Here is a 23,860-nt window from a genome sequence, read left to right as displayed (position 1 = left end):
AACTTATTTTTATTTATTAATAAATAATAAGTTCGGTGATACATTTGTTTGAGAGTTGATATACCATTCATAAATTTATATTTATTTAAAAAATCATCACATTAAATCAAGGCGATACGTCTCTTGATGATTTTCTAAAACACAGTGAACTTTTTAAAAATTAAAACTTTAAGTACTTATCAATTTGTTAGCCATTGTAGAAAATACGTGCTGTAATAAGAGTTTCATGAGCTTTTATACAACCAAAAAAGAGTTTCTGTGTTAACGTATAGAAAATGTAGTAAAAAACGTATAAATACCTTAATACTTAAAAATGTTGTATAACGGCATCCTGCTATTTTACGATTGTTATTTTATTCATGAATTGCCTATATAATACAGCCGACGGATTATTGATTATCGAATCTTATTTATAAACTCAATTATTTATATATTTTTATAGACAAATTTTAAAACATAACACCGTACAGCCAAATTTATATTTATTTTAAATAAATAATGTATAATTGTGTTATAGAATTAAATTGTACTTCATATAAGGAACTACCAATAAACATTACATTCACAAACTAAATTTACTAAGTCATACATTTTGGAATTCAATATTCATTATTTGTACACTGAATATTTTTCATGTCAGTTAACAATTTTCATGAGTATGTTAGGTCCTACCGAATATACATTGATACGGCACAAAGCGCAAGTACCATAGAACAACTAAAAAGGCCGTTCTCATGGCCAAAAAATCGATAGCAATAGAAATTTACCGAGTGAAAATGACACGAACACTAAATACCCATTGTAAATAATAACTATAATAATGTAGTAAAATGTATTCCAAAATTTAATGTATACATATATATATTTTCCTTTCTTTTTCTTGTATAAATTTTAACTAAAGTAGGCTAAAAACCTGTGTTGTTGAAGCCTTAATAAACTTTGAAAAAAAAAAAAAAAAAAAAAAAAAAAATGACACGGTCAATACAAATCGATCCAGCAATCGATATCAGGTTCACTCGTCAAATACAACACAACATCCAATCAGAAGTACGCCTGAGTCGGTCGATGCGTATAAATACGGGTGCGTCCGACCGACCAACATAAAGTCCTTCTCCAAACTTCCGAACGTCAACATTTGCACGCAAGCTCACTGTTGCCGTTATTGGAATAAAGGAGAACATTACTAGCCGCCAACCAAGATCGCCGACCAGCTGACGAAGAGCACTAGCCGACAGTGGAGATTAAGAACCAACCACCGAAGACTACCAAGCCGCACAACAATATTAAGCGCACCCACGACCAACTTCAACGCCTACAAATAACCACGGGTCGGAGTTACGCGTGCAGCCCAGCGGCCGACCGCGTCCAGAGTCAAAGAACTGACAACCGTCGGGGTAAGCTGATCAGTCCCAGCTACACGGAAGACGTGGGAGAACTAAAATAGTCCTTTTCAGGACTACCTTAATAAATCAGTCCCCCCCCCCCCCCGATCACGCTTGCTTAGGCCACGCTTTTCCGTACGGGTTCACGAGCCAACGCCACTTGTCTGAGCGGGCCGGACGTGACCTCCCGTACCTACCCGACTTGTACATCAATTAGAGAAACCATTCCTCCACAATGTCAAAGTGATCTCGAGCCTACCACCCATTCAACACGGGACAAGGGACGTTAATCGCTTTCCCAAATAATGTATTATAGAAAACATAATAATAAACATATGTGATTACCATAACAATAAATAGAGTTAACATTTATTACGCGGCGGAGATTCGCCAACGGTGGCTCCGTTACAACATATAATTAAAAATTTTAATTTATCAAACAAGTAAAATATATCTTACGATAATCATTAATTAAAATTCCTTTTGAGAAATAGAATTTGATAAATCAAAACACTGTTATGTGAGTATTTCTGACTAATGGACCTGTCATTTGAAATAAGTCATCTGGTGCGTTAGTAATGGTACCTATAGTGGTAGTGGTCTGGGGAGTAGTGGTTAGAATTAATCATCTACAACACAAGTTCCATTTAATTTCTCTTCTCCATAAATGTCGGTGTAGAAAATAATTATTTTACCGCCAAATAGAGTGTTTTGGTCAATTGCTACAAGCCTTATTCGTAAAGAACTACCTATGCTGCCATAAAACCATCTCATTAGCATTATACTCATATTGGTCATCATGGTCATTAGACGAGAGAATGCAGGAAAAATTAAAAAGAAAAGTCAATGATGGTGGATGGAAAACAAAAAAAAAATGAAGTTATAGTCAAGACTAGTTAAAATTTAAAACATTTAGTTTCTGGTTTGTTTATTGTATTCAATCATTTTTAAATATCTACTTTAGTTTATTGTCAAAACACGTTTAAATGCACTCAAAATATTGATTTTTCAAACTACGAATAACTTACTTTAAACTAAGAAATATTAAGAAATTGAATTATAATTATTACGTTATTAATAGATAACTGTTAAAATATCATGTTTAATAATATTCAACATACATTTTTATTTTTTATTTTTAATATAAATTTTTAGAATATATTATATAATTTTTGAAAACTTGAAATAATCAATTGTACTAATTATTCCAGGATTTTTTGGTTAAGATGATAATTGACTTTAGATGTAACATATTATTAAAGAAATAACATATTATTTAAATTAACTTAAATATTGCCTGACGAATCATCTGAAATAATATATGAAGTTATATACATAATTTTTAAGATCCTTGTGGCAATGTAGAATATTCAAAGTAAAAAATCTTCTAAAAGCTGAAATTCACTGCACGCCTGCACGCGAATAGTGAATACAATTTGAGTGGGTGTCAATGGTTGGGTGTAGTGTAGTAATTTGAAAGAGACTATTGCATTCGGAAAATAACCCTGAACAGAAAACAGTTAAATATGCTTTTTATTTATTTATTTATTCATCCAAATATGCTACAAGAATATAAGTATTTGTTATAAGATATGCACCAGGAATTCTTCATGAGCTATAAAATTAAAATATACACAGCTGCTTAATTTTAAACATTGAATTACCATCATAAACATAATTATTTACATACTGTGTTACTTATGAAAAATATAAATTTTTATTAAAATAATGTTATAATATTATGTTACGCAGTAGAGCAGTGGTTTTCAAACTTCTATTCAACACTGTCTCAGTGTGCTCTTAGAAAACATTTCACGGCATGCTGTGTCTTAAAAAAAATTTTTTTTTTTGCTGCAAATCATATGAACAGAATTGTTTTTAATTATAATTAAATTATTTAATAGGAAATATGTGCTTGATTGGAAATTATATAAATATTTATTTATTTATTTATGTATAATAAACGGGTATTAAACCCTTTAGCAATTAGAAAAAATATAAGTACAGTGTAGCTTATCTTATAAAATGATTAGACACAATAATGATGTAAAATTATTTGTAACAATGGAAATAGTAACAGCCAAAAAAGAATAAATATAAAGTACAGTAAAAATCATCAATTAACAATAAATGGATACACAAAAAAAGAGAAAAAAAAATTAATAAGAATAAAACAATATTTAAAATATTTAAACAAGAGAATTTAAATTTAAAGCCAGATAAACATTTTGTCTGAAGACAAAACGCGACATAGCAAAAAAAATCAACATTATCCATTATACTGTTAGCTAAAGACAGAGCTCTGGGGAAAAACGAGGTGGAAGTATAATTATTTTTGGAAAGAGAAACATGAAAAAAGTTGGATTTTCTTAATACGTGAGTTTGTACATTAAGGCCAATGTGAGATAATAATTCCGGAGAATAAATAAGACCATTCAATAAGTCATATAAGAACATTATATCCGCAACATCTCTCCTCAAATCACAAGACGCGAATATAACAAATGTTAAATATAACATATAAATAACAAACCCATGGAATGCTTGAGGCTCCTAGTTTGAAAATTTTCGCCAGAGAGTTATATTATTTCAGTGTTTTTAAAATGGTATCAATAAACAATATAATTTAACGTCGTTTATAAAATTATTTTTTTAATTCTTAACATATAAGACGTATATTTCATATGGTTTTTTATAGGTAATTCAAACTATTTAATTTCTTGTTGTATTTACAACATTTGCCCTTTAGTTAATACATAAATTATTTGTAGGTACTGATTAAATAATTCATATCATATTTAATTGAATTTGTATTTATTAATTTATATTTTTAAATATATAAATCTGTAAATGTAATACTTAATATATTAAATATATAAAACGGCATGAATTGACATCCATAAAAATGTCTGACTCCAAATGGAGATACTTATTTTAATTTTAAAATAGTATTTGAAGTAATATTTAAAAATTATTATCATAAATTATTTAAGCATGTATAATATATAATATTATTATTAATGCGGAATGCGAATGAGAGTAGGTAACGGCTACAGCTACTAACTCCCGGATGGGTGACCACCCGGGTTCATAGTTGTTAAAAACCTTGTCACACATACACGTATTTTCTACCTATCGTTACAACCGCAAAAACACCATACCGTATCAAAACCTTACACCTACAACAGCTAATGGCTTTAGTCACCAGTCTTAAGATCAACCACAAAAAATAAATAAATAAATAAATATTTGTATATTAAAAAAAAAAAAAAAAAACATTTTTGTGAGCAAAATATCACCATGTAAAATTTCAAATCGAAGAATGGAATTACACAATATTCTTTGCTGTATATATTATTGTAGGTACAAAATTATTTAATGCTGGAAAACTCTATTGTTCAATATCAAGTGTGAAACGATTCGAAGTTACATTTCCGGTATGTACGGATGCCGTAGGTACCTAGTACTAACTCGTACGTCGGTGGAAACTTGCTGCCATCTGCAATGCAGTTGCCTGTTTAATAACAATCATTGAATTTATTCAATATTATGCCAAGGTATAGTGAAAAAACCGTATGGTATTATGATAATCAAAATTTAAGTGAAAATTGTCTATGATTTCTGTCTATGACTTCCCAACAAATTATGAAATTAAACAAAGACATAATAAATTACTTAGTTAACATAATCATGGCTCTCAAATTCTGTACCACGGAGCCCCAAAAGCACCATGACCACAATCCACGGCTCATAAGGAATGATTTACAGTGTATTCAAATGATTGTTTCATTTCTTATTTACTTCAAATTAAGTCTTATACAAGTTCACGATTTTTGACATATACTCTAACTAAAACGAAATACCACTACCATGTAAATACGCAGAATCTGACCTCTGATTTCGGCTTGTATAAATAATAAAATCCTAATATTTTCAAACTTTCCAAACATCAGCTGCCTTTTACATATTATCAGTTATAGACGTTATAGTATTCACGTTTCAAAATATTTTTTTAGTATATTTTAATAATTTCTTTAAAGTATAAAAATGTTTTGATTCTAGTTTGACTGCGTAATTATTATTGTATCACCTTATGTTGAATAAAATGGATAAAATGGATAAAAATAATTATTAATGATTATAATTAGTTCTAATTCAATATTTATGTTTCTCGTGGTATCCACACTAATAGGGCACCGTGGCTGGATTTAGCATCAAATAGGCGCCTCTGAAAAAAGTTTAGGAACCGTTGGTTTACTATGTTTGTCTACACCGTATCAGTTTTAAATAAGTTTTAATCTACATTTTATTATTATTGTATTGTATGCTATAATTTTTATCATCACAATTTGTAATATATAACTAACAAAATCAAATAAGATTCATAAACTAAGGTAATTATAACATTGCAGAAAATATGTGATTATTAAGACATTTTTTAAAATAATATTCTAAGAAAAATACTATAGTTTGTGTTATATACAATATCGGTCTTCAAACTGGCTTGAAAACTGTGCAGAAAATACTTTATAGGTTTATAAATACTTGAGCAAATTTAACAAAATATCGTGAAATTTAAACTTCACTTTTGAAAATCAATAGTTAGTGTACAACAAGTTTATTTCAATCCCACGAGATTTACTCAAAAGAGTATCCGAAAATAGTTTGTCCTGTTAAGTTTATTGAACGCAATTGGTAACTAATTGTAAACATAAGTTGTAATTATAATACAATTGAATTTTGAAAGCTCTGTGATGAAAAAGACAAAAATTAAATTAAAGTTTTTATTTTTATAAAAAAATATATTTTCACATAGGTAGTATGAATGTATTATCATTAAATTAAAAACAAGCACATCGATGTTTAATAATGATAGATTTTTAATATCATACTAAGTTAATTGTCATTAATAAAATGAATTAAGATTATAATACAAGAATATAATATACCAGAAGATTTATGGAATAAAGCCAAATTAAACTAATAAGTTAGTGAAAAAAAATATGAAAATAGGTTTTTCAAAACATGTGCTATTTGAGTGAAAATATATGAATATAGATGTATGATTTCAACTTAATTCAAGAAAATCCTATGAAAGGTGATTTATAAGGTTTTTTTTTATCTTTCTGTAAATATGTTAGTGGGAATTAAAGATTAAGCATTTAAAGTATGAAAAGAATAGTTTAAGATAAAACTGTAGTGCATGACAATTAAGCTTAAAAACGAAGTAAAAACGAATTAGTGACAAGATAATGAATGCAAAACATAATGATTTGGTAAAGAATATAAATCTCCTAGAAATTAAAATACAACACTTAATTTAAATTCTCAAACGTTTTGGTTTTCTACAATTCTATAAACCTAAATTAAAATCGTTATTTTCAAGAGAAAAGGAAATCATTTTTGATTGAATTATATTTTCCTTCTGTATTTTGTTTTAAGTAATAATATAATATTATACAAATAAAATATAATGGTGTGTAGCTTTGGAATCAAAAATAACCATATTCATTTTTAACTTCAATAAGAAAAAAAAGAACAATATAAAGGTCAAATATAGTAATCTATCCGATATTGATTTGATTTTGTTTTCACTTTTTACTTTATAGCGCTAGAAACCGCAACAAAATCAAGGTCTCACGTTTAAGAGGGTAAGAGTGTCTTGTAATTTTACAATATAAGTATGTGACTGAGTGGTGCAGAAGGTATAGTTGAGACTCATGCATGGTTTTGACGCGTTAGCAAACCATGATGATTAATCTAAGGGAATATGGCTTATACCCTCTTTATCCATTTATTAACCTAAGAGCTCTATGTAATAATAACAGTTTATAATTTTGAAACGAATGATACGCTGATTGCCGAAACACACAAATTTAGGAAATTCACAAATATAGATAGTATATATATATATATATATATATATATATATATATATATATATATATTGTAAGTGATTTTAAGTATATAAATAGTGATCAATTTTTAGTAAAAATTGAACATAAAATGTACGATAAATTGTATGCAATTTTTTAAATAAACAATGGTCAGAATCTATTGATTTTTAATATAAATAAACTGTAATAAGGTCAACTCGAGATGACCTTGAGTTTGATTTTTAAATGGAAGAAAAATGTGATTTTGTTCTATAAACTTAGTATGATAAATACCTTCATAAAATTCAACTAAAACGGTTACATATTGTATTACATACATATTTTGATTTATTTATAATTTATTTAAACTATCAAGTTCTCAAACTAATTCTGAAACATTTTTGTTTTCATTAAAAACGTTCCAATGATTTTCAAATCATAAAAATAATAATCGATATTAATAAATAATAGGTAATATATTTTATGTATACATATAATTAAATAAATGATTGTATTTTGATTAATATTACATACTTTTAAGTAACATTTCCCCTCTCCACCAATGTCTTCTGAAAAAATAGAGTATTAAAATATTCAAAGCAATTAAAAAAATTGCATAGTTTAAAGCACAATATTGGTTTTTTTATTAGTTTATCGATGTTTTAATGAGAAGTTTACACTTGACAAAAATTTCATCAAAATGTTTAATTAATTGTATAGATATGCATTGTTATATGGAAAATATTCAGAGCGTAAGCCTGTTCAATATAGTATAATACAAAAAAAAAAAATATATTATGATATAGTAATTTCAGCCTCAATACTATCCTATATTTAGCACATTGATTGTTTAAAATTTGTTCAACTATAACAAATTGTTTTTAATTTAAAAAAAAAAACATATAATAGATATATCTAAAACCACAAGTTATAACATTTTGGATTACATTCGTTAATTACAAATACTTTTGTAAAAATAAAAAAACTGCAGTGGTCGCTGCTTATAGTAATCACATTCGTTCAAGAATACTTTGATCACTGTAACCAGAAATCACCATAAGCAGCGTCTCAAAAAACCGGTAGAAAATAATGTAAAAATATTTAAATATTAAAATTAATTATATTTATGTAGTATTGTTATTTATATTTTTTTTTAATTTTAATTTTTTAATTCTTGATACGTCTATTCATACACAGTACACTGAACGACGGACGAAAACAAACTGCGTATAAAGTGTAAAATATCTTAGCTTGTGAGAACAAAAACGGTTTCAAACATGTATGAATGTACGATATTATGAAATATCGCTCATCAACGTGGGTTACATAAGATAAGATTCGATTAAAGTTCGCGATTAAGATAATTGTCATTCGTAATCGTTTTCAATGTACACAAAAAGAGGTGATATTATTGTAAATTATATTTATATTTTATATTTCTGATCACAATGACCAAAAGCCTGAACAATGTATGCGACGAAAAATGCATTTATAACAACTGTTTGTTCCGTTCCTGCATTTTTTATCACTATAAGCGGCCGATTCTTATAACCAGTGAACACTTTAAGCGGCAACCACTGTATATTATACTCACTCGAATATAATATTATGTGTATTTAGTAGGGCATATTATTATAATTTAATTAAGATTCAATGTAAACATGATTCAAGTTGTAAATTGTTGTTAAGCAGCTATCAAAATAGTTATAAAATCCAACATACTCGACATAAAACAGTTCCTCGTAAATGTATCATATAATACAATAACTTTTTATCATATGTTATTATATGTTGAAATTTGTATACGTATAGAATATTTATATTAATTATTATTTTCAAATTGATTAAAATCTAATTTATAATTATTATTCCTATGTGTTCCCCAAATAAAAAATAATGATTATTATATAATTTACAACTTGTCAATGTAAAGAAATGTTATTTATTTTAACAAACAATACCTAATTAAAGTGTTATGTATTTATATTTTATTTACAACATGAAAAATGTGTTTGATTGTTTTGTGAATATCATAATCTAAAAGTATGTGGTCTACATTTAGATATACTATTCAGTTTCTGTGGTACAGGATGGATCAAATAATATAATATACTTATAATATTCGAAGTATTTTTCATAATTTTTTTTAAGCTTTTTAAATTTAGGTATTTAAATTATTTAAGTCTATATTTTACTTTCAATTATTCAAAATAGTAAAAAAAATTATATTTCGTCAACAGGAAACATTAATATTTTTAACTCCTGGCCAAACTTTAACTCTCAGACATAATTTGAACATCGTTGTTTTATAGTAATTATTTTAATCAAAATTAGTCATGCATATATAACTATAGAGTATAGAGTTTCACTGATAATAAACAGTGTGATGTATATGTGTACCTTATATACAGTTGTTGGAGGATATGTCATGCATAGTTCCGGCTACAGATAATATGTCAGATAGTGAGCAGAATACTTAAATGTTCAAATAAAATATTCGCAGCAGTTCCAAAAGCCTGGGGAACAATTGGGTCTTTGAATACAATTAAACCAGTAACTCCATATTAATATAGACCGGTCTGGGTCCTTTTGTATGGTCCATGATGACAAGTATGAAATTTCATTAGTGTTCATTGATAATAATTAAGGGTAAAATCCTAATGTCATTATATCCGTTAGGTATAATTCAAAGCCCAGTAATGTTCTCGAAATATGTATATATATATATATATATATATATTTTTCCTTCAAGTACAAAATATATAGATAGTGATATAGACTAATAAATTAAGTAAAATTTACATAGGTACATAAAATATAATAATAATATGTGTTTTCATATTAGAAATACCTCTGCTCTACAGAATTATGAAAAATCGGTTTTTGAGTTTAAGAATTTACATATTATTTGATTAAAATAAGTAATTATTATATTTCACATATTATTATTATGCTTAACAATGGAAAGAATGTGAGGAAAGGTGACTGTAATATATGTATTCTGGCACAATTAAAATAAAATATAATAGTCCTTAAATTATCGATATTGCAAGAACGGTGACTGTCACCAACGCCATCGATGATTAACTTATTTTATACGTTGAACAAATATATTTCTCAACGCTATTATAAAGGTGAGATAGGATATGGGGTAGAATAAAACGAGAAATAGATTTCCTTCAAAGCGAACCGTTAGGAAACAAGAAAAACAATAACCGAGTACTTAAGAGGTTTGGTCTTGGAGATTTCCTGTCATCTGATATGGCCCCGGACATTTATTTACGGCCATCGGCAACCCTTCTTTATTGTTATCTTCCCAGTCACAACTCCCACCCCAATACTAATGGATAATGTGATTTTCACCGGGGACAGTAGAAATTGGTTATTACTGACCCAGGACTGGAATTGTTTGGCGTGGATATAGGGATGTTCATTTTACCCAGACATATAATAATAATAGATCCGTTTTAGAAATTTAATCGGTCGAATCTTTTATTCTTTTATAACGCACTAAAACTGAAACTATGCTATTATTTATTATTTTTTATATACCTAGAAGCAATCATAAAAGTTAGTTAGAATATTAAAACGAAAATAATTACTGTAGAATTTAATGCTCATTATGAGTACTAAGCAATAATATTAAAAATATAATATGTTTAAAATAAATTTTTTTTTTTAATTTCCTCTCTCTCCAGTTTTTAAAGGACATTGAGGCCCATTACCACAACACAAATTTGCTTCCACCTGTCTCTATTCTGAGGTACTTCTTCCATATCTTGTATTCTAGATTCTTCTAAAGTCTTTTTTACTTTGTCTATCTATCTTTGTTTTGGTCTGTCTAGTGGTTTTTTCCCAAGGGGTTTCCATTTTAATACCGCTTTCATTAGGATATTTGACCTCCATACGTGGCCAGCCCATGCGGTTCTTCTGTATTGTAGTACTGCTACTATGTTAGGTTCTTTATATAGTTGTTGTAATTCTATGTTGCTTCTACTTTCATATTTTTGAGTGATATTATTTTGTTTTGGCCCATATATTCTTCTTAATATTCGTCTTTCAAAGATTGCTATTTTATCTTCATCTCCTTTGACCCTTGGCCATGTTTCACAAGCATGTAAAAGAATTATTTATTTGATTTCCAACTGATATAATCGATAGTCACCTGTTTTAAAAATGTATATACATTTCTAAAATTCAATTTTTATAAAAACAAATAGTTTCCTAATGGTTATTAAACAAATTTAAGAAAGATTAAACTATTTAATAAATTGCATTACAGTTAATATGTTTAAGATTGTAATTATTGAGTAAAATATTAAATTGATTGTTTTTTTTATCTAAATTAGAGCATTTATACCTAGTATTGTGTAAAATGACTGTTTTAATTGAATTTTAAAGGTTTGTAAATAATCATAATACATAATTATTTTCAACATTTTTGATTATAATTATTATCTACATTCTACAACCATCTATATTTATTATAATATATTTATCATGATAATATATTAATTATTATATTTCTATATTTCTATAAACATATTGGTATTTAATTTTGGATTTTATTTTTAGGCAATATTCAATGAAAACCTTTATATAAAACCAGTAAAGTTTAAGGTACTTTCTGGCGTTCATTAAAATAAATCCATTTTTTAATTTGTTTTACTGTTGTTACCAAATGCGATTTCAAACTTAAATACTTGAAACTTGTCATAAATGTTTAATAACTTTTTTTAAAGATAACTTTTCGTTAGTAACTGGGAAGAAAATCTAAAGAATCAAACTTGAAATATTAAAGAAAAATAAATATTAAGATAATAGTTTTTAGATTTTTTTATTATCCATTAAATTGTACAAATTAATACAGTTGCTCAAAAACACACCAGATCAAATAAACACACTTTGAATCGAAATGATATAGATTAGTGAATACATTATATTATATTTATTTTATAAATTTAATTTTTAATTCATAAACGCTTTTTACTTTAATAACGAATCTTTTATGAATAACTTAGTATTTTATCAATCACATATAACTTATATAGGTAAATTTAATATAGAATCCTTCAATCAACTTCTTTTATATACTTTATACTCCTAATAGATTGTTATAAGGTCAAGTATTTATGTACTAACTACATTTTTTCTTTGGGGAAAACTTATATATTGTAGACATTACATTAATGTTCAGTAAACATAATTGATAAATCTTAATCTTGGCTATAGTTTAGTGTGTTAACAGTTTTAACAGGAGTTATTGTTGATAAAAACTTACTAAGACGAACCTTATTTGAATGTAAAGTATTTTTATCAACTGACAACAATAATATTATTGTTAAACTTAGACCATTTCAATTTAAAATGTTTATATTATTTATCATGCACATAAAGTTAATAAAGTTAATAAATACAAATTACAATTAAAATAAAATACGATGGTAAAAAAGGTATATGACAATTTTTTATTAATAATTTATGTTGTATACTTATACAGTTATACATTGTATATTAAATTGTATTTTTATGTATAAAAAAATGTCCATACTAAAAATATTTTACTATCATTGTTTACTATAAAATCACAATTCAAATTTCTAAAAGATTGCTGAATCGTGAATATCTATCCTAAAAAATTGTGTATTAAATAAATAATTTTATTTTGTACACATGTAAACTAATATTTATTTATGTAAAATAATATCTACTCTTAAAGTAACAAACCAACTATGTACAACAACTCACAACGACTCAGTGAATTGTGAAATTCTCCATTTCCTCTTTCTTAAAAGTATTTATTTATTTCAATATTCAAAATATTTTCCCACTCATAAAAAAATATGTTTTATTCCATGTTTTATGATCATTCAATCTCATAGGATATACCATAATTTAATTTTTGTATATTTATATTTTTTGAATTAATTTTTAAATACTTAATATTATTAAGACTTATATATTTTTTTAAAGTTAGTTACTAGTAATATTTTAAAACTCGTCATTATAATTAGATAAGATATAAGTTATGTTATAGATGAATCATTGGCCATTGTTTTTTTGGTTATTATTATTATTGATACAATATAGTTGCATAATAATATTACAATAGATGAGAAAACAATATTTTTTTTTCTTACTGTCTGAAATACATTATAGATATTAAAACTTAAATCACAAAAAAAAAAAAAAAATTAATATGATTAAATCTCCTATCTTATTATTCTTAAAATGTTTATTGATATAATGAATTTCTTGGGGGTTTTAAATATTGTCAAATAGGAATATTTTATATTATAAATTAATTATTATTGACGCTTTACAGTTATATTGACAGAATGTTTATCAATTTACAACAATATATTTCTACAGTGCATTAGTATAACGTCGATAAAAAAATCAAATAAATTTTGGTTTAAGAGTTTGAGACAAGGGAGAATAAAAGTGTTCATGTGATCATGTGAAAATCTTAAGATGCTTATAAAGAACTCACAATATAAGTGAATTCTTTGTTTTCGTTAGTTTCGTTATTTTATAAAAAAAAAAAAAAAACGCTTAAGAATAAAATAAAATATTAACTTTAATAGCATGATGAGTTTAAATATATAGAATGTAAAATATAGTCTAATAATATTAATAATCACAACATAATAAATCATGAGGGATTGTCTTAAGATTAAGATACGATTTTTAAATAGACTAACCAGTAACCATATATGTATAGACACAAAAAAAATATTGACGGAACTGTTCCCAAATTATTAAAATCACTTACATTCAATAAAATATGCCATCATGTTTCAAATTAACAAGTAGGTAATGTAGGTATGTAAGTAATTTATTTAATAACAATGAATTACGAACTGTGACTAAGAAAATGATAATCACACATATAACTAGAATAAATTAAATAATAGTATCATAACTCACTGATTATACAATATTAGTTCAATACTGACTCCAAAAACACACACATTTAGTGGTTAAGATAAAGTTGACTTATATCTAGACAAAAATAGTAATACGTACGTAATTTTTTCAATAATAAATAGAAAAATTACAATTGAAAAAAGACGTTAGGTATCTATATAATCTATGTTAAGGCTTTTTATGAAAACATCTTATTTTGGTACTTTTAAATCGCATGTCTTTTTTTTTTTAATCACTAGTAAATATTATATTAGACACACATATTTGAGTAATTTCTATTATTTTGAATTATTTCATGAAATAATTCAAAATAAAAAAAAAAATATATTATGATGAATGTTATTAAAATTTGCGTTTTAAAAAAAAAAATAGTTAGTTTTAGTTTTCTCATCTAAGTTAATCGTTAAACAATATTTATCCAAATAAAATAAATTTTAAATATTTAATATTCCGAAACTTTATATAGGTACAATAATATTAGGTATTGTGTATTCTAAAATGTAACTTATTTTAAACTTGGTATCAGTACATATTTTAATTATGTACTTGTATAATATTACGAAGTAAAAGGGACTTCTAATTACTGGTGACCTTAAGCTCTAAATTATTATCGTTTTATTTTCATCATTGTTTTTGAGGTTCCTACGAGGGACCTATACCTTTGTTCTGCTCACCCTCGTAATAATGTCAGGAAAAATATTTATAATCCGGTATAAAACAACCATTGGTGTTCTGCCACCGGTGGTGACGGTTACAGTATATAATATATACTTATATAAGTGGCCTCACTACTGCTATTGCTACATACGAAGGAACAAAAACGTTTGTTTGTTTGTTTTCTCAACAAGCTGTACGTGACTGGATCTCGAAGTGATGAAAAATACAATTTTGCCCTAACGGAAAAACTGTAGTGACCGCAAAATGTTTATTGTATTATGCGATATATTGGATACTTAATATTTTGAAGTGTACGTATTTTTTCTCGATAACTTCATACTATATAAAAAAAAAATAGTAAAAAAAAAACACCAGAATACTGTTCGTTGAACACTTGTTTAGATTCGCTCATCTATTTGTTTTCAAAATATACATAAAAGCATTAGCATTACACATAAATCACCACATGTTAAAAATAATAAACAATTATACATGTGAAGAATATGGAACTCTGTTTATATTATTACAGAGAGTGGACCATTACGTTTTTTACTGTTATTTACACGAACTTTCAATGTATGAATAAACGGATTTGATTAGATTGACAATTGATAAAATCACAAATTGTATATAAGTATTCAGAATCTAAATATAGAGTATCCATTAAAAAAATGTAATTCTAAATTAATTGCATACAATACGAGATATTGTTTAAATCTCTAAGTAGTTTACAAAATAATTATAATATGTACCTGTGATTATATTATTGTTTAACTGATATATTATTTACTCAAAATGTGAATAAATAGTTTAAAAGTATGTTTCTAAAAAGAAGTTTTCAGAGGTATGATTTCTATATTTTAAACATAAATACAAAATATAAATATCATAAAAACTAAATATTATCCATATGAATAATTTGTTTTAATTGTTTTAAAATTAATTTTCCCAAAATAATCTGTCAAAATATTTGCATCTGATGATATCATGCAAACACATTTATTTTGCTTAAAATACTAAATCATGTCATATAATAGACATATTATTAACATTACATGTTAATGTATTCAGATTAAGCATATTGAAATATTAAAATTTGAAACTTTAGGTTTTTTTTTATAGTGTTTCATTTTTACTTGTTACATTTTTGGAAGTGTTCTTTTGTTTACTAAACTTTGGGTGTCAATAAACTTTGGAACAGTTCATTTTTTTTATAAAACTATATATATGTATTATACATATATTTATGGTTACTCCGCTTACTGCCAGATGTTTTTAAAAGGGAAACAACAAAAGTTAAAGAAATTAATTTTACTGGCTTTGGACGACAGAATATAACTTATGAGATAAAAATAAAACCATTTTACCGTTTTTTAAAGTAAACAATAATGAAATCATAATTATTTTTTTTACGTAGCAAAATTCATTGTGCTCACACTTAACGTTATTTTTTTGTGAGACATTTTTATTTTAAACAAAAGTATTTATAATGTTTTTGAATAGGTTTTTTATATTGTGGATATGCTGTCTACTCTTGTTTTAATATGTTATTTTGGTTTCTGATATATTTTATACCATTGGTAGTGGCTGGCCAACATCACTAGAAAAAAATATATCTTATCAAAAATATTATTATTCTAATCTATAATCAGTAATAAAAAAAAACAATTACTTTTAAAACTTGCTTCTATTCTGGTAACTAATAATAGGTTTATTAGAACCATTTCTTTTAGTTTGAAAAATGCACGCCTAGTAAGTTTAATAATAATTTACAAAAATCACTATGAAAAATTTTTAGGAGATAACTTTCATAGTCATTGAAAACTTAAAGTTCATAAATTAACCAATATTTTGTATGAATAATTTTTAAACTGATTTTATTGTGTTCATTTTTGTAATGTTAATAATATTACATCCATCTTTTTTTATTTTTTTTTTATTTCGTATGTCTTAAATGTAATTGGTGAAAAGTAAAAAAAAAAAATATTGGGTAAATTTAAATTTAAAACATACAAAAAAAAAAGAAGGAAAAAATGATAATTAAACTAGATAAATAACAATATTAATATTAATATTAAAGGAGAATATATGACCAATATGTATTTATGATGAATTTATGCTTAATATATATAAATATTTGTAGGAAATTATTTAATTGAAATATATAATATGTAGGTTATGAATGGAAGTTTAGTAGTTACTTTTAGCAGCTTATAAAAATTCACATTTACTCTTTGATTACTTAACATTGCTATTGTGTTTTGATATTCATAATTATTTTTCAAACCTGATTAAATCATTTAGATAATAATATAATTGCGAATGAAAAATAAATAATCTAAATCAAAAAATATGATTATAAGTATCCGCTTAGTTAGTATACCTAATTTAATATATTATAGCAGATAATAAATATTTTATTTATAATTTGTTTGTGTTACGAATAAAATATTAAAATCTACTATTGATAAATGTTCATAAATAATTCATGTACTTATCTATTCACATTACATTGATTTTTTAATCGAACTCATTAATATTTTAGGGTTTGCAGTTTTTCACGGATATTAAAAATACATTGATAACCAAAATCCACGTATTATGGGTATTTAGAAATTAAAAATACGTGTATGCAAATACCAGGGTTAACCTTGTTCTTTAAAATTCGAATGCGTGTGTATATAAAATGTATATTATCACATATTTATTTACACGCAATGTATTCATTTAGTTTATACACCTACTATTTTCAGTCCTAACGCGACGAGTACTTAAATTATACTTAATTATATTACAAAAATTTTAAATTTGATTATAATCACTGTTGGTTAGGTTAGGCAAGTATTTATGGTTAAACAGTATACTATAAATTGCTTTTAAAATATATGATATATAAGTAATTGTGGTTAGGATTGTATATGATATTATTATGATTAAATAAAACGGTCACCTAAATCAACGGTTCTTTATAAAGTGGTATGAATAATCTATTAAGTTATTTAATAAATACCTAGTGAGTAATAGTCAGATAGAGCTTCGTTTTAAATATATTATACTGTATGTTAATTAAATATGTGTACAATATAAATACACACCATGTACCTACAAATATTAACATAGATAATATTAATCATTTTATACAATAAATACATACATATGCGTGGGTATATTAATACTGTTAATATCTATGTCATAATTAAAAGAATTTAACGTATAATTTGTTTTTTGTATTATGAACTTCAGAACTTGAACCTTAAATCCTATCAGTTCATGCAAGTCCTTGCTGTTAGATTGATCATTTTCTGATAAGCCCATATAATATCTCTAAAAACTATGAAAAAGTTTTCACTTCATTCAGTATCACTATACTAGTCTTTCTACATACTTACATTACAATATTATCTATAATAAACGGGAAATCTACAAAAAATCTAAGAATGGAGTCATCATGATAACGGTAATTTACAATGCAAAAACTATAATAATAATGTTTGTAAAGTTCACTTAATATGATAAGGCTTGAACTTAAACCACTTAAATACAATTAACTTTTTAATAACTAATTAACTACATATTATTACCTAACCTACAAATAATGTTTAACAAAAATCATTATGAATCAAATTAAACACATATTTGTATTAACAGACGCATCAGTCTATTTTATGATTTTTTTTTTTTTATCATTATTTATATGATGCAATTTATTCGCATAAATATATTTATATTACAATTTTATTGATACTTGATATGATGATATTTTTCACAAGTGACATATTTTTTTGATTGATCATATTATACACATCATCACATCATCATCATATTATATCGAAACAGGCTTATGTATATTCATGGCTTATGTTATAATGTTATATTTAACGTGACAATGGAAAATTATTTTACTATTTATTTACAGGGTCGATTAATGGACAAGGCTGATGCGTACTTCAGCTCGTTCCGAAGGTGCAACTACCCAAGACTTATGTCAGACGGAACGGTGGCGCTTGTACACGAGTGCGGCCGATACGCTAAGTGAGTTACGATTGAAATTTTTTTTTTTTACAAACTATATGCTCCGAGTAAAATATATTGTCAGAATGAAATTGCAATGTACTATCAAATGTTGGTGCGTACAATGAACAACGTGTCTCATACATGAAAACATCTGTGGTATTTGTGCGCATTGTACAACAATAATAGTTTAACATAATAGACAAATGTACGTTTCTTGAAACGGGGTAGGTACGGCAGAATTTGCATTTGAAAGTTTCAACCATAGCCCTGATAGACTCTCTGGTAACAGCTAAATTTCATTAATCATAATATTATCTACCCATATAGGGGTCTGACTCCGTCTTTTTACCGAGAAGATCATTTCTGCACTGTGGTCTCTAAATTATTACACTTTGTCATTTTAGTCCAGATGGGATTAACGATAACCTACCCATAAAGAGCCATATAGGTACAACTCGTCAATCGGTTTAGGTATGTTCATTATTAGGAAACCTTAATCAACTTTGGTTAATACTAATCGTACTAAAATTACAGCATCGATACCAGTCGAAAGTGGAACATAATATTTCACGTTGTAACGTTTGTTTATTATGTCTTTCAACATTATGTACTCATTATTTTATACATAAATAATAATTAATTTAAATACATAAAAAACACTAATATAGTTTAATAAAATTAAATTCGATCACATAATATTAATCATAATTAAATTTGTAATTTAAAATCGAAGAAGAAAGGTTTTTAAATTGGTGCTACAGTTATTTATAAAGTATTATATTTATTACTATTATTATTTATTTTTTTTTTAAAATTTTTTGAATAGTTTAAAACCTAATTCGTTGTATTTATTGATATTCGTACGTATAGCTTGAATATTTTCAATTGATTTTCTAGAAAAATCCATTACAATACATGTTCAAGCTTTATTAAAGTAAATATAATAAATTAATATTAAAAGGCGCTAAATGCCCATATTTAAATTGGTGTGTTAAATATCAAATATTTTTTATAAATAAAAAATGAATGTAGGTATCTAATAATAACTAAACGTAAAATGCGGTCTGTTCAAAACAGCAGTTTTTCTGTTGACATTCGTGTTTATAACCAAACACGGTATGATTAAATGCGTATAATAATTAATATTGTATACAATGTTTGAACGTTTATATGCATGTTAGGCTGTATATTTTTTTTTTTATTTTAATAGTCATATTTGTGATACATATTTTATATATGAAACATAAAATCTAAATGATGAAAATTAAGTAATGCAAAATTTTAATTGTTAGAAACTTGATGATACTCAACTAGTATTTTAATAATAATAATAATAAAATAAATATTCTTGTGATTATATTACTTGGTTTATACTACTTAAAGCTCGTCAATTATTTATAATTAAATAACTAAAAACAAAATTCGAAAAGAATTGAAAAATATTATCTAATATCTTGAATAGACATTTCAAGTATTATTATCAATCATTTTTTTTTACACGCCTAACTATAATGGTATTAATGTAAGTATTTTTAATTTTTAATTTAACATGTTTTAACAACTTTATAATGCATATATTAGTATATTACCTACTATAAAGTTTTACAAATAGTTTGATTATTTCTGAATAAATTTCATGTAATTATAGTTTTTAGTGATACGTTGAACAATTTTGTTTAAAATTTGAATCATGTTCTTGCATAGTTTAATAAATTATAATAAATAGAAAGTTTTGAAGTTATATTGTTGAAAGTATAATATATAAAACAACTGTGTAGTTATAAAAGTTATTTGAAAATGATTAAATATTATAAATCATCATTTTTAAAATTTGTCACTAGATTTTATGAATACTATGATTCAGTATAATATCCAAAGCCGATCAAAAAGAAACCTAATAATAACTATAAAAAAAACTTTCAACTGACAGCATATAAATCCTATTCATTCTATGTAATCCAAAGAGTTCCATTGAAACCACTTGGTAAGCTAAACCGACTTATTATTTGTGCATTGTACGTGATGGTAATATTTGTATAGATTTTTAAGAAGTCGGTGTGGGAAAGTTTTATAAATTAAAAAAAAAAAAACGATTTAACAAAATATTTGCACGAAAATCATATTGTGATTCACGCAAACATTGCTTCACATCCTGATAAATTGTCTTGTACATGCGCAGCTATTAAATCAAGCGAAAGGGTTGAACGTCTTTACACTCATTGTCTACTGTATACTCAATACACACGCTTGACATACTTCCTACCAGTTTTTGTTTGATTTAAAATTCCAGAGATATTACGAACCAGGAATGAAAATAATACTTGAAACAGTTACCCAGTTTTTAAATGACTATGTGTTTTACGATTTAAAATACTTATGAAATTTATAATATATAATAAAAAAAAAAAATATTATAATATTATATTGACGAGAAATTAACCATTTAACGTGTCGGTATTACCATATAATCAAACGTCAATGGCTATTGTTAAACATCTAGGATAATATTGCGTATATTTAAATTATAATTATGAACAGTATAAACACGTAGAATGTACACAATCTAATGTATGAATCTAATTAGTTGAAATATATTTTTCCTGAGTATTACAATTTTTATTTTTGTTTAGCACAATAGACCAAAGTCCGAACTTGATACTATAATTATTAAAATCAGAACAAAATCAAGGATTTAATATATTTATTAACCAATTACTAAAATTCAAAAATAAATTTCATCTTGTACTTAATTATTCTAATTGATTATAATATACTATTATTTTAATATATTCTTAACAATATGAAATCTAATAAGTAAAAAATATTAGTAAGATAATTTGCCAAATTAAAATTGAACCACCAAAACACTTTTATAATTCCATAGAACCAGTGTCTATTTTAAGCTGTATATATTATATACAGTTTAAAGTTGAAAAGATTCTAAAGTTATTTTTTCTCTTTAAATTTAAAGGGAATCTCAATTTATTCACTTCGAAAAGGTTATATACAATATACGATACATAGAGTTTATCAAAGAAAAAATTACTAGTTTTTTATTAATTTACCGTCATTTACTTTTCAATATTTATTGGTTATACATCAAGTCTTAAAACTTAATTAAATAGTAGATTATTTTTTTGTTATGAAACTTAATTTTGTGTTTTATAAGATAAATAAACATTGTGAACATAATGTGTTTCCTGGAAATGTAAGAAATGTAAAATATTATAACTTTATCATTCTACCACACATTATTATTCGTGTTGCATAAGTGAATATAATATTTACCTTTTAAATATATTTAACAGTTTTCTTTGTTCAACAACTAATTATCAATAAAATTATATATTATTATTATTATTTATTACCATTACTAAGCAACCAAACTTCAAATTAGGTCGCTTAATTTAAATAAATATATAATTAAATTTATACATCTAATTTTTCCAAAATTTGTGTTCAAACAAAACTTGTTGATCTTACTGTTTTTACTAAACTCGTTAAATAATAAAATGAACAATGAAATTCACGTGAAATTCGTTTTGAACAAAATCCGTTTTACTGTATTGTAGTTGTTTTACAGTAATTTCAAATCAAAAATATTATAAATATTTAGAGCAATAATGTTTAACTATTCTGACAATCGTTAAATATCAATAAGTAATGAAACATATATTGTAACTTGTAATTGATCTTTTATTTTTAAAATGCGTCTAACATGGCTTGTATGAGCTAAATTTCTAATGACTACTTAATTATTTTACTTATTTACGTCCAACAAAATTTCATAACACAACATTTACATTATTAGTACTTTGATGTTTTGTGAAACCTCATAAAAATAACATAGCATACTGACAAAAACACCATTGACGTCGTGTTCGCATTGTAGTTGTAGATATTAGACCTCAACAAATAAAATATTACCTAACAAAACTATAAATATGGCGTTTTATACCTCCCCCAGTTTTAACAAGAATTTTGATGTTTTAAACCCTAATCATCAAATCATCAAATCATCAAATACTTAATATGACGAGTATATTGTTTTAAAGTTCCAGATATTAATTATAATGGTTTAGTTATCATATTATTATTACTATTCTTATGATCAAAAATTTCCTTCGCGTTACAAAATATGTTTTCATGTTATCAAGTTTTGTAGATGAAAAAGTAGAAACATTCAGTCAACTCCTCACTAAAGTTTTTAGTCTAAAAAATATCACTATAAACCTTCTACAGTAAATATAACTAAATTTTATTATCGATGACTCCTTCGCCCAAATCGTTTCCTCCAAATGTGTTCAAAACATTCATGTACTAATTTATATTGATTAAATCAACGAGTATAGTATTAATACAAAGTAATTCTCTCCAGCAATATTAAATCAGCACCACTCAGTAATCAAATGAAAAAATTTGATTTTTGATTTTAATAAGACCACTCAACTACACAATTGATATTGGAAAAAAATTCTGCATATATTCTTCAAACTATACGTTCATCAATGCTTATTCAGTTAGAACTGAATCCTCCAGTATTTCCCTCACTTTTTTCTAGTGTATTCCCCAAGCCACAATGACACCAAACCACATATCCAAATCACAAATAGCTGATTACACCAAGCTTAAAGTGATTCACTCAATATAAAAAAAATCAACAATCAGTTCTTCTGAATCTGCCTTTTTAAATAAAACGAATCAAAATATCTCACCTGATCTTTGATCCCTGTCACATATAACTTTAAAAAAGTAAATTCATACCAATATCAGATACAGCCTAATACATATACTTAAAACATAACTGTCTACAAACTGTTGGAAAAGTTATAACACATCAATTAAATTGCCAAATTCATAACTTTATCTATAGTTAGATATATCTTACCCTAGGAAAATTGTCAAAAGTCCCCATCAAACAAAATGTAACATTTATAATATACTGCAAAACCAGTTTAGCTTAGTCAAAAAAGTATTGTATAAAAAGCAAAGTATTCCAAT

General features: G+C 25.4%; 1 protein-coding gene across 2 annotated transcripts in view; it reads left to right on the top strand.

The window, feature by feature from the left end:
• LOC107162528 (LHFPL tetraspan subfamily member 1 protein-like) overlaps window positions 1-23,860 on the top strand; it is a 273,280-nt gene that overhangs the window by 135,218 nt on the left and 114,202 nt on the right. Inside the window, exons 1-2 of one of the 2 annotated variants that reach the window (XM_015509481.2) lie at window positions 18,151-18,302; window positions 18,762-18,877. In XM_015509481.2, the coding sequence (XP_015364967.1) occupies window positions 18,294-18,302; window positions 18,762-18,877 (125 nt within the window). In that variant the 5' untranslated portion in view covers window positions 18,151-18,293. Of the gene's footprint in view, window positions 1-18,150; window positions 18,303-18,761; window positions 18,878-23,860 lie in introns of those variants that run through there. The other variant, XM_015509480.2, reaches the window with a different exon arrangement.

Source organism: Diuraphis noxia, unplaced genomic scaffold, assembly GCF_037042655.1.
Source record: "Diuraphis noxia isolate RWA-SAM2 unplaced genomic scaffold, SU_Dnox_SAM2 contig0002, whole genome shotgun sequence".
Classification (NCBI taxonomy): Eukaryota; Metazoa; Arthropoda; class Insecta; order Hemiptera; family Aphididae; genus Diuraphis; species Diuraphis noxia.
The sequence above is the reverse complement of the archived record's forward strand: the minus strand, read 5'-3'. Positions and strand labels throughout refer to the sequence as shown.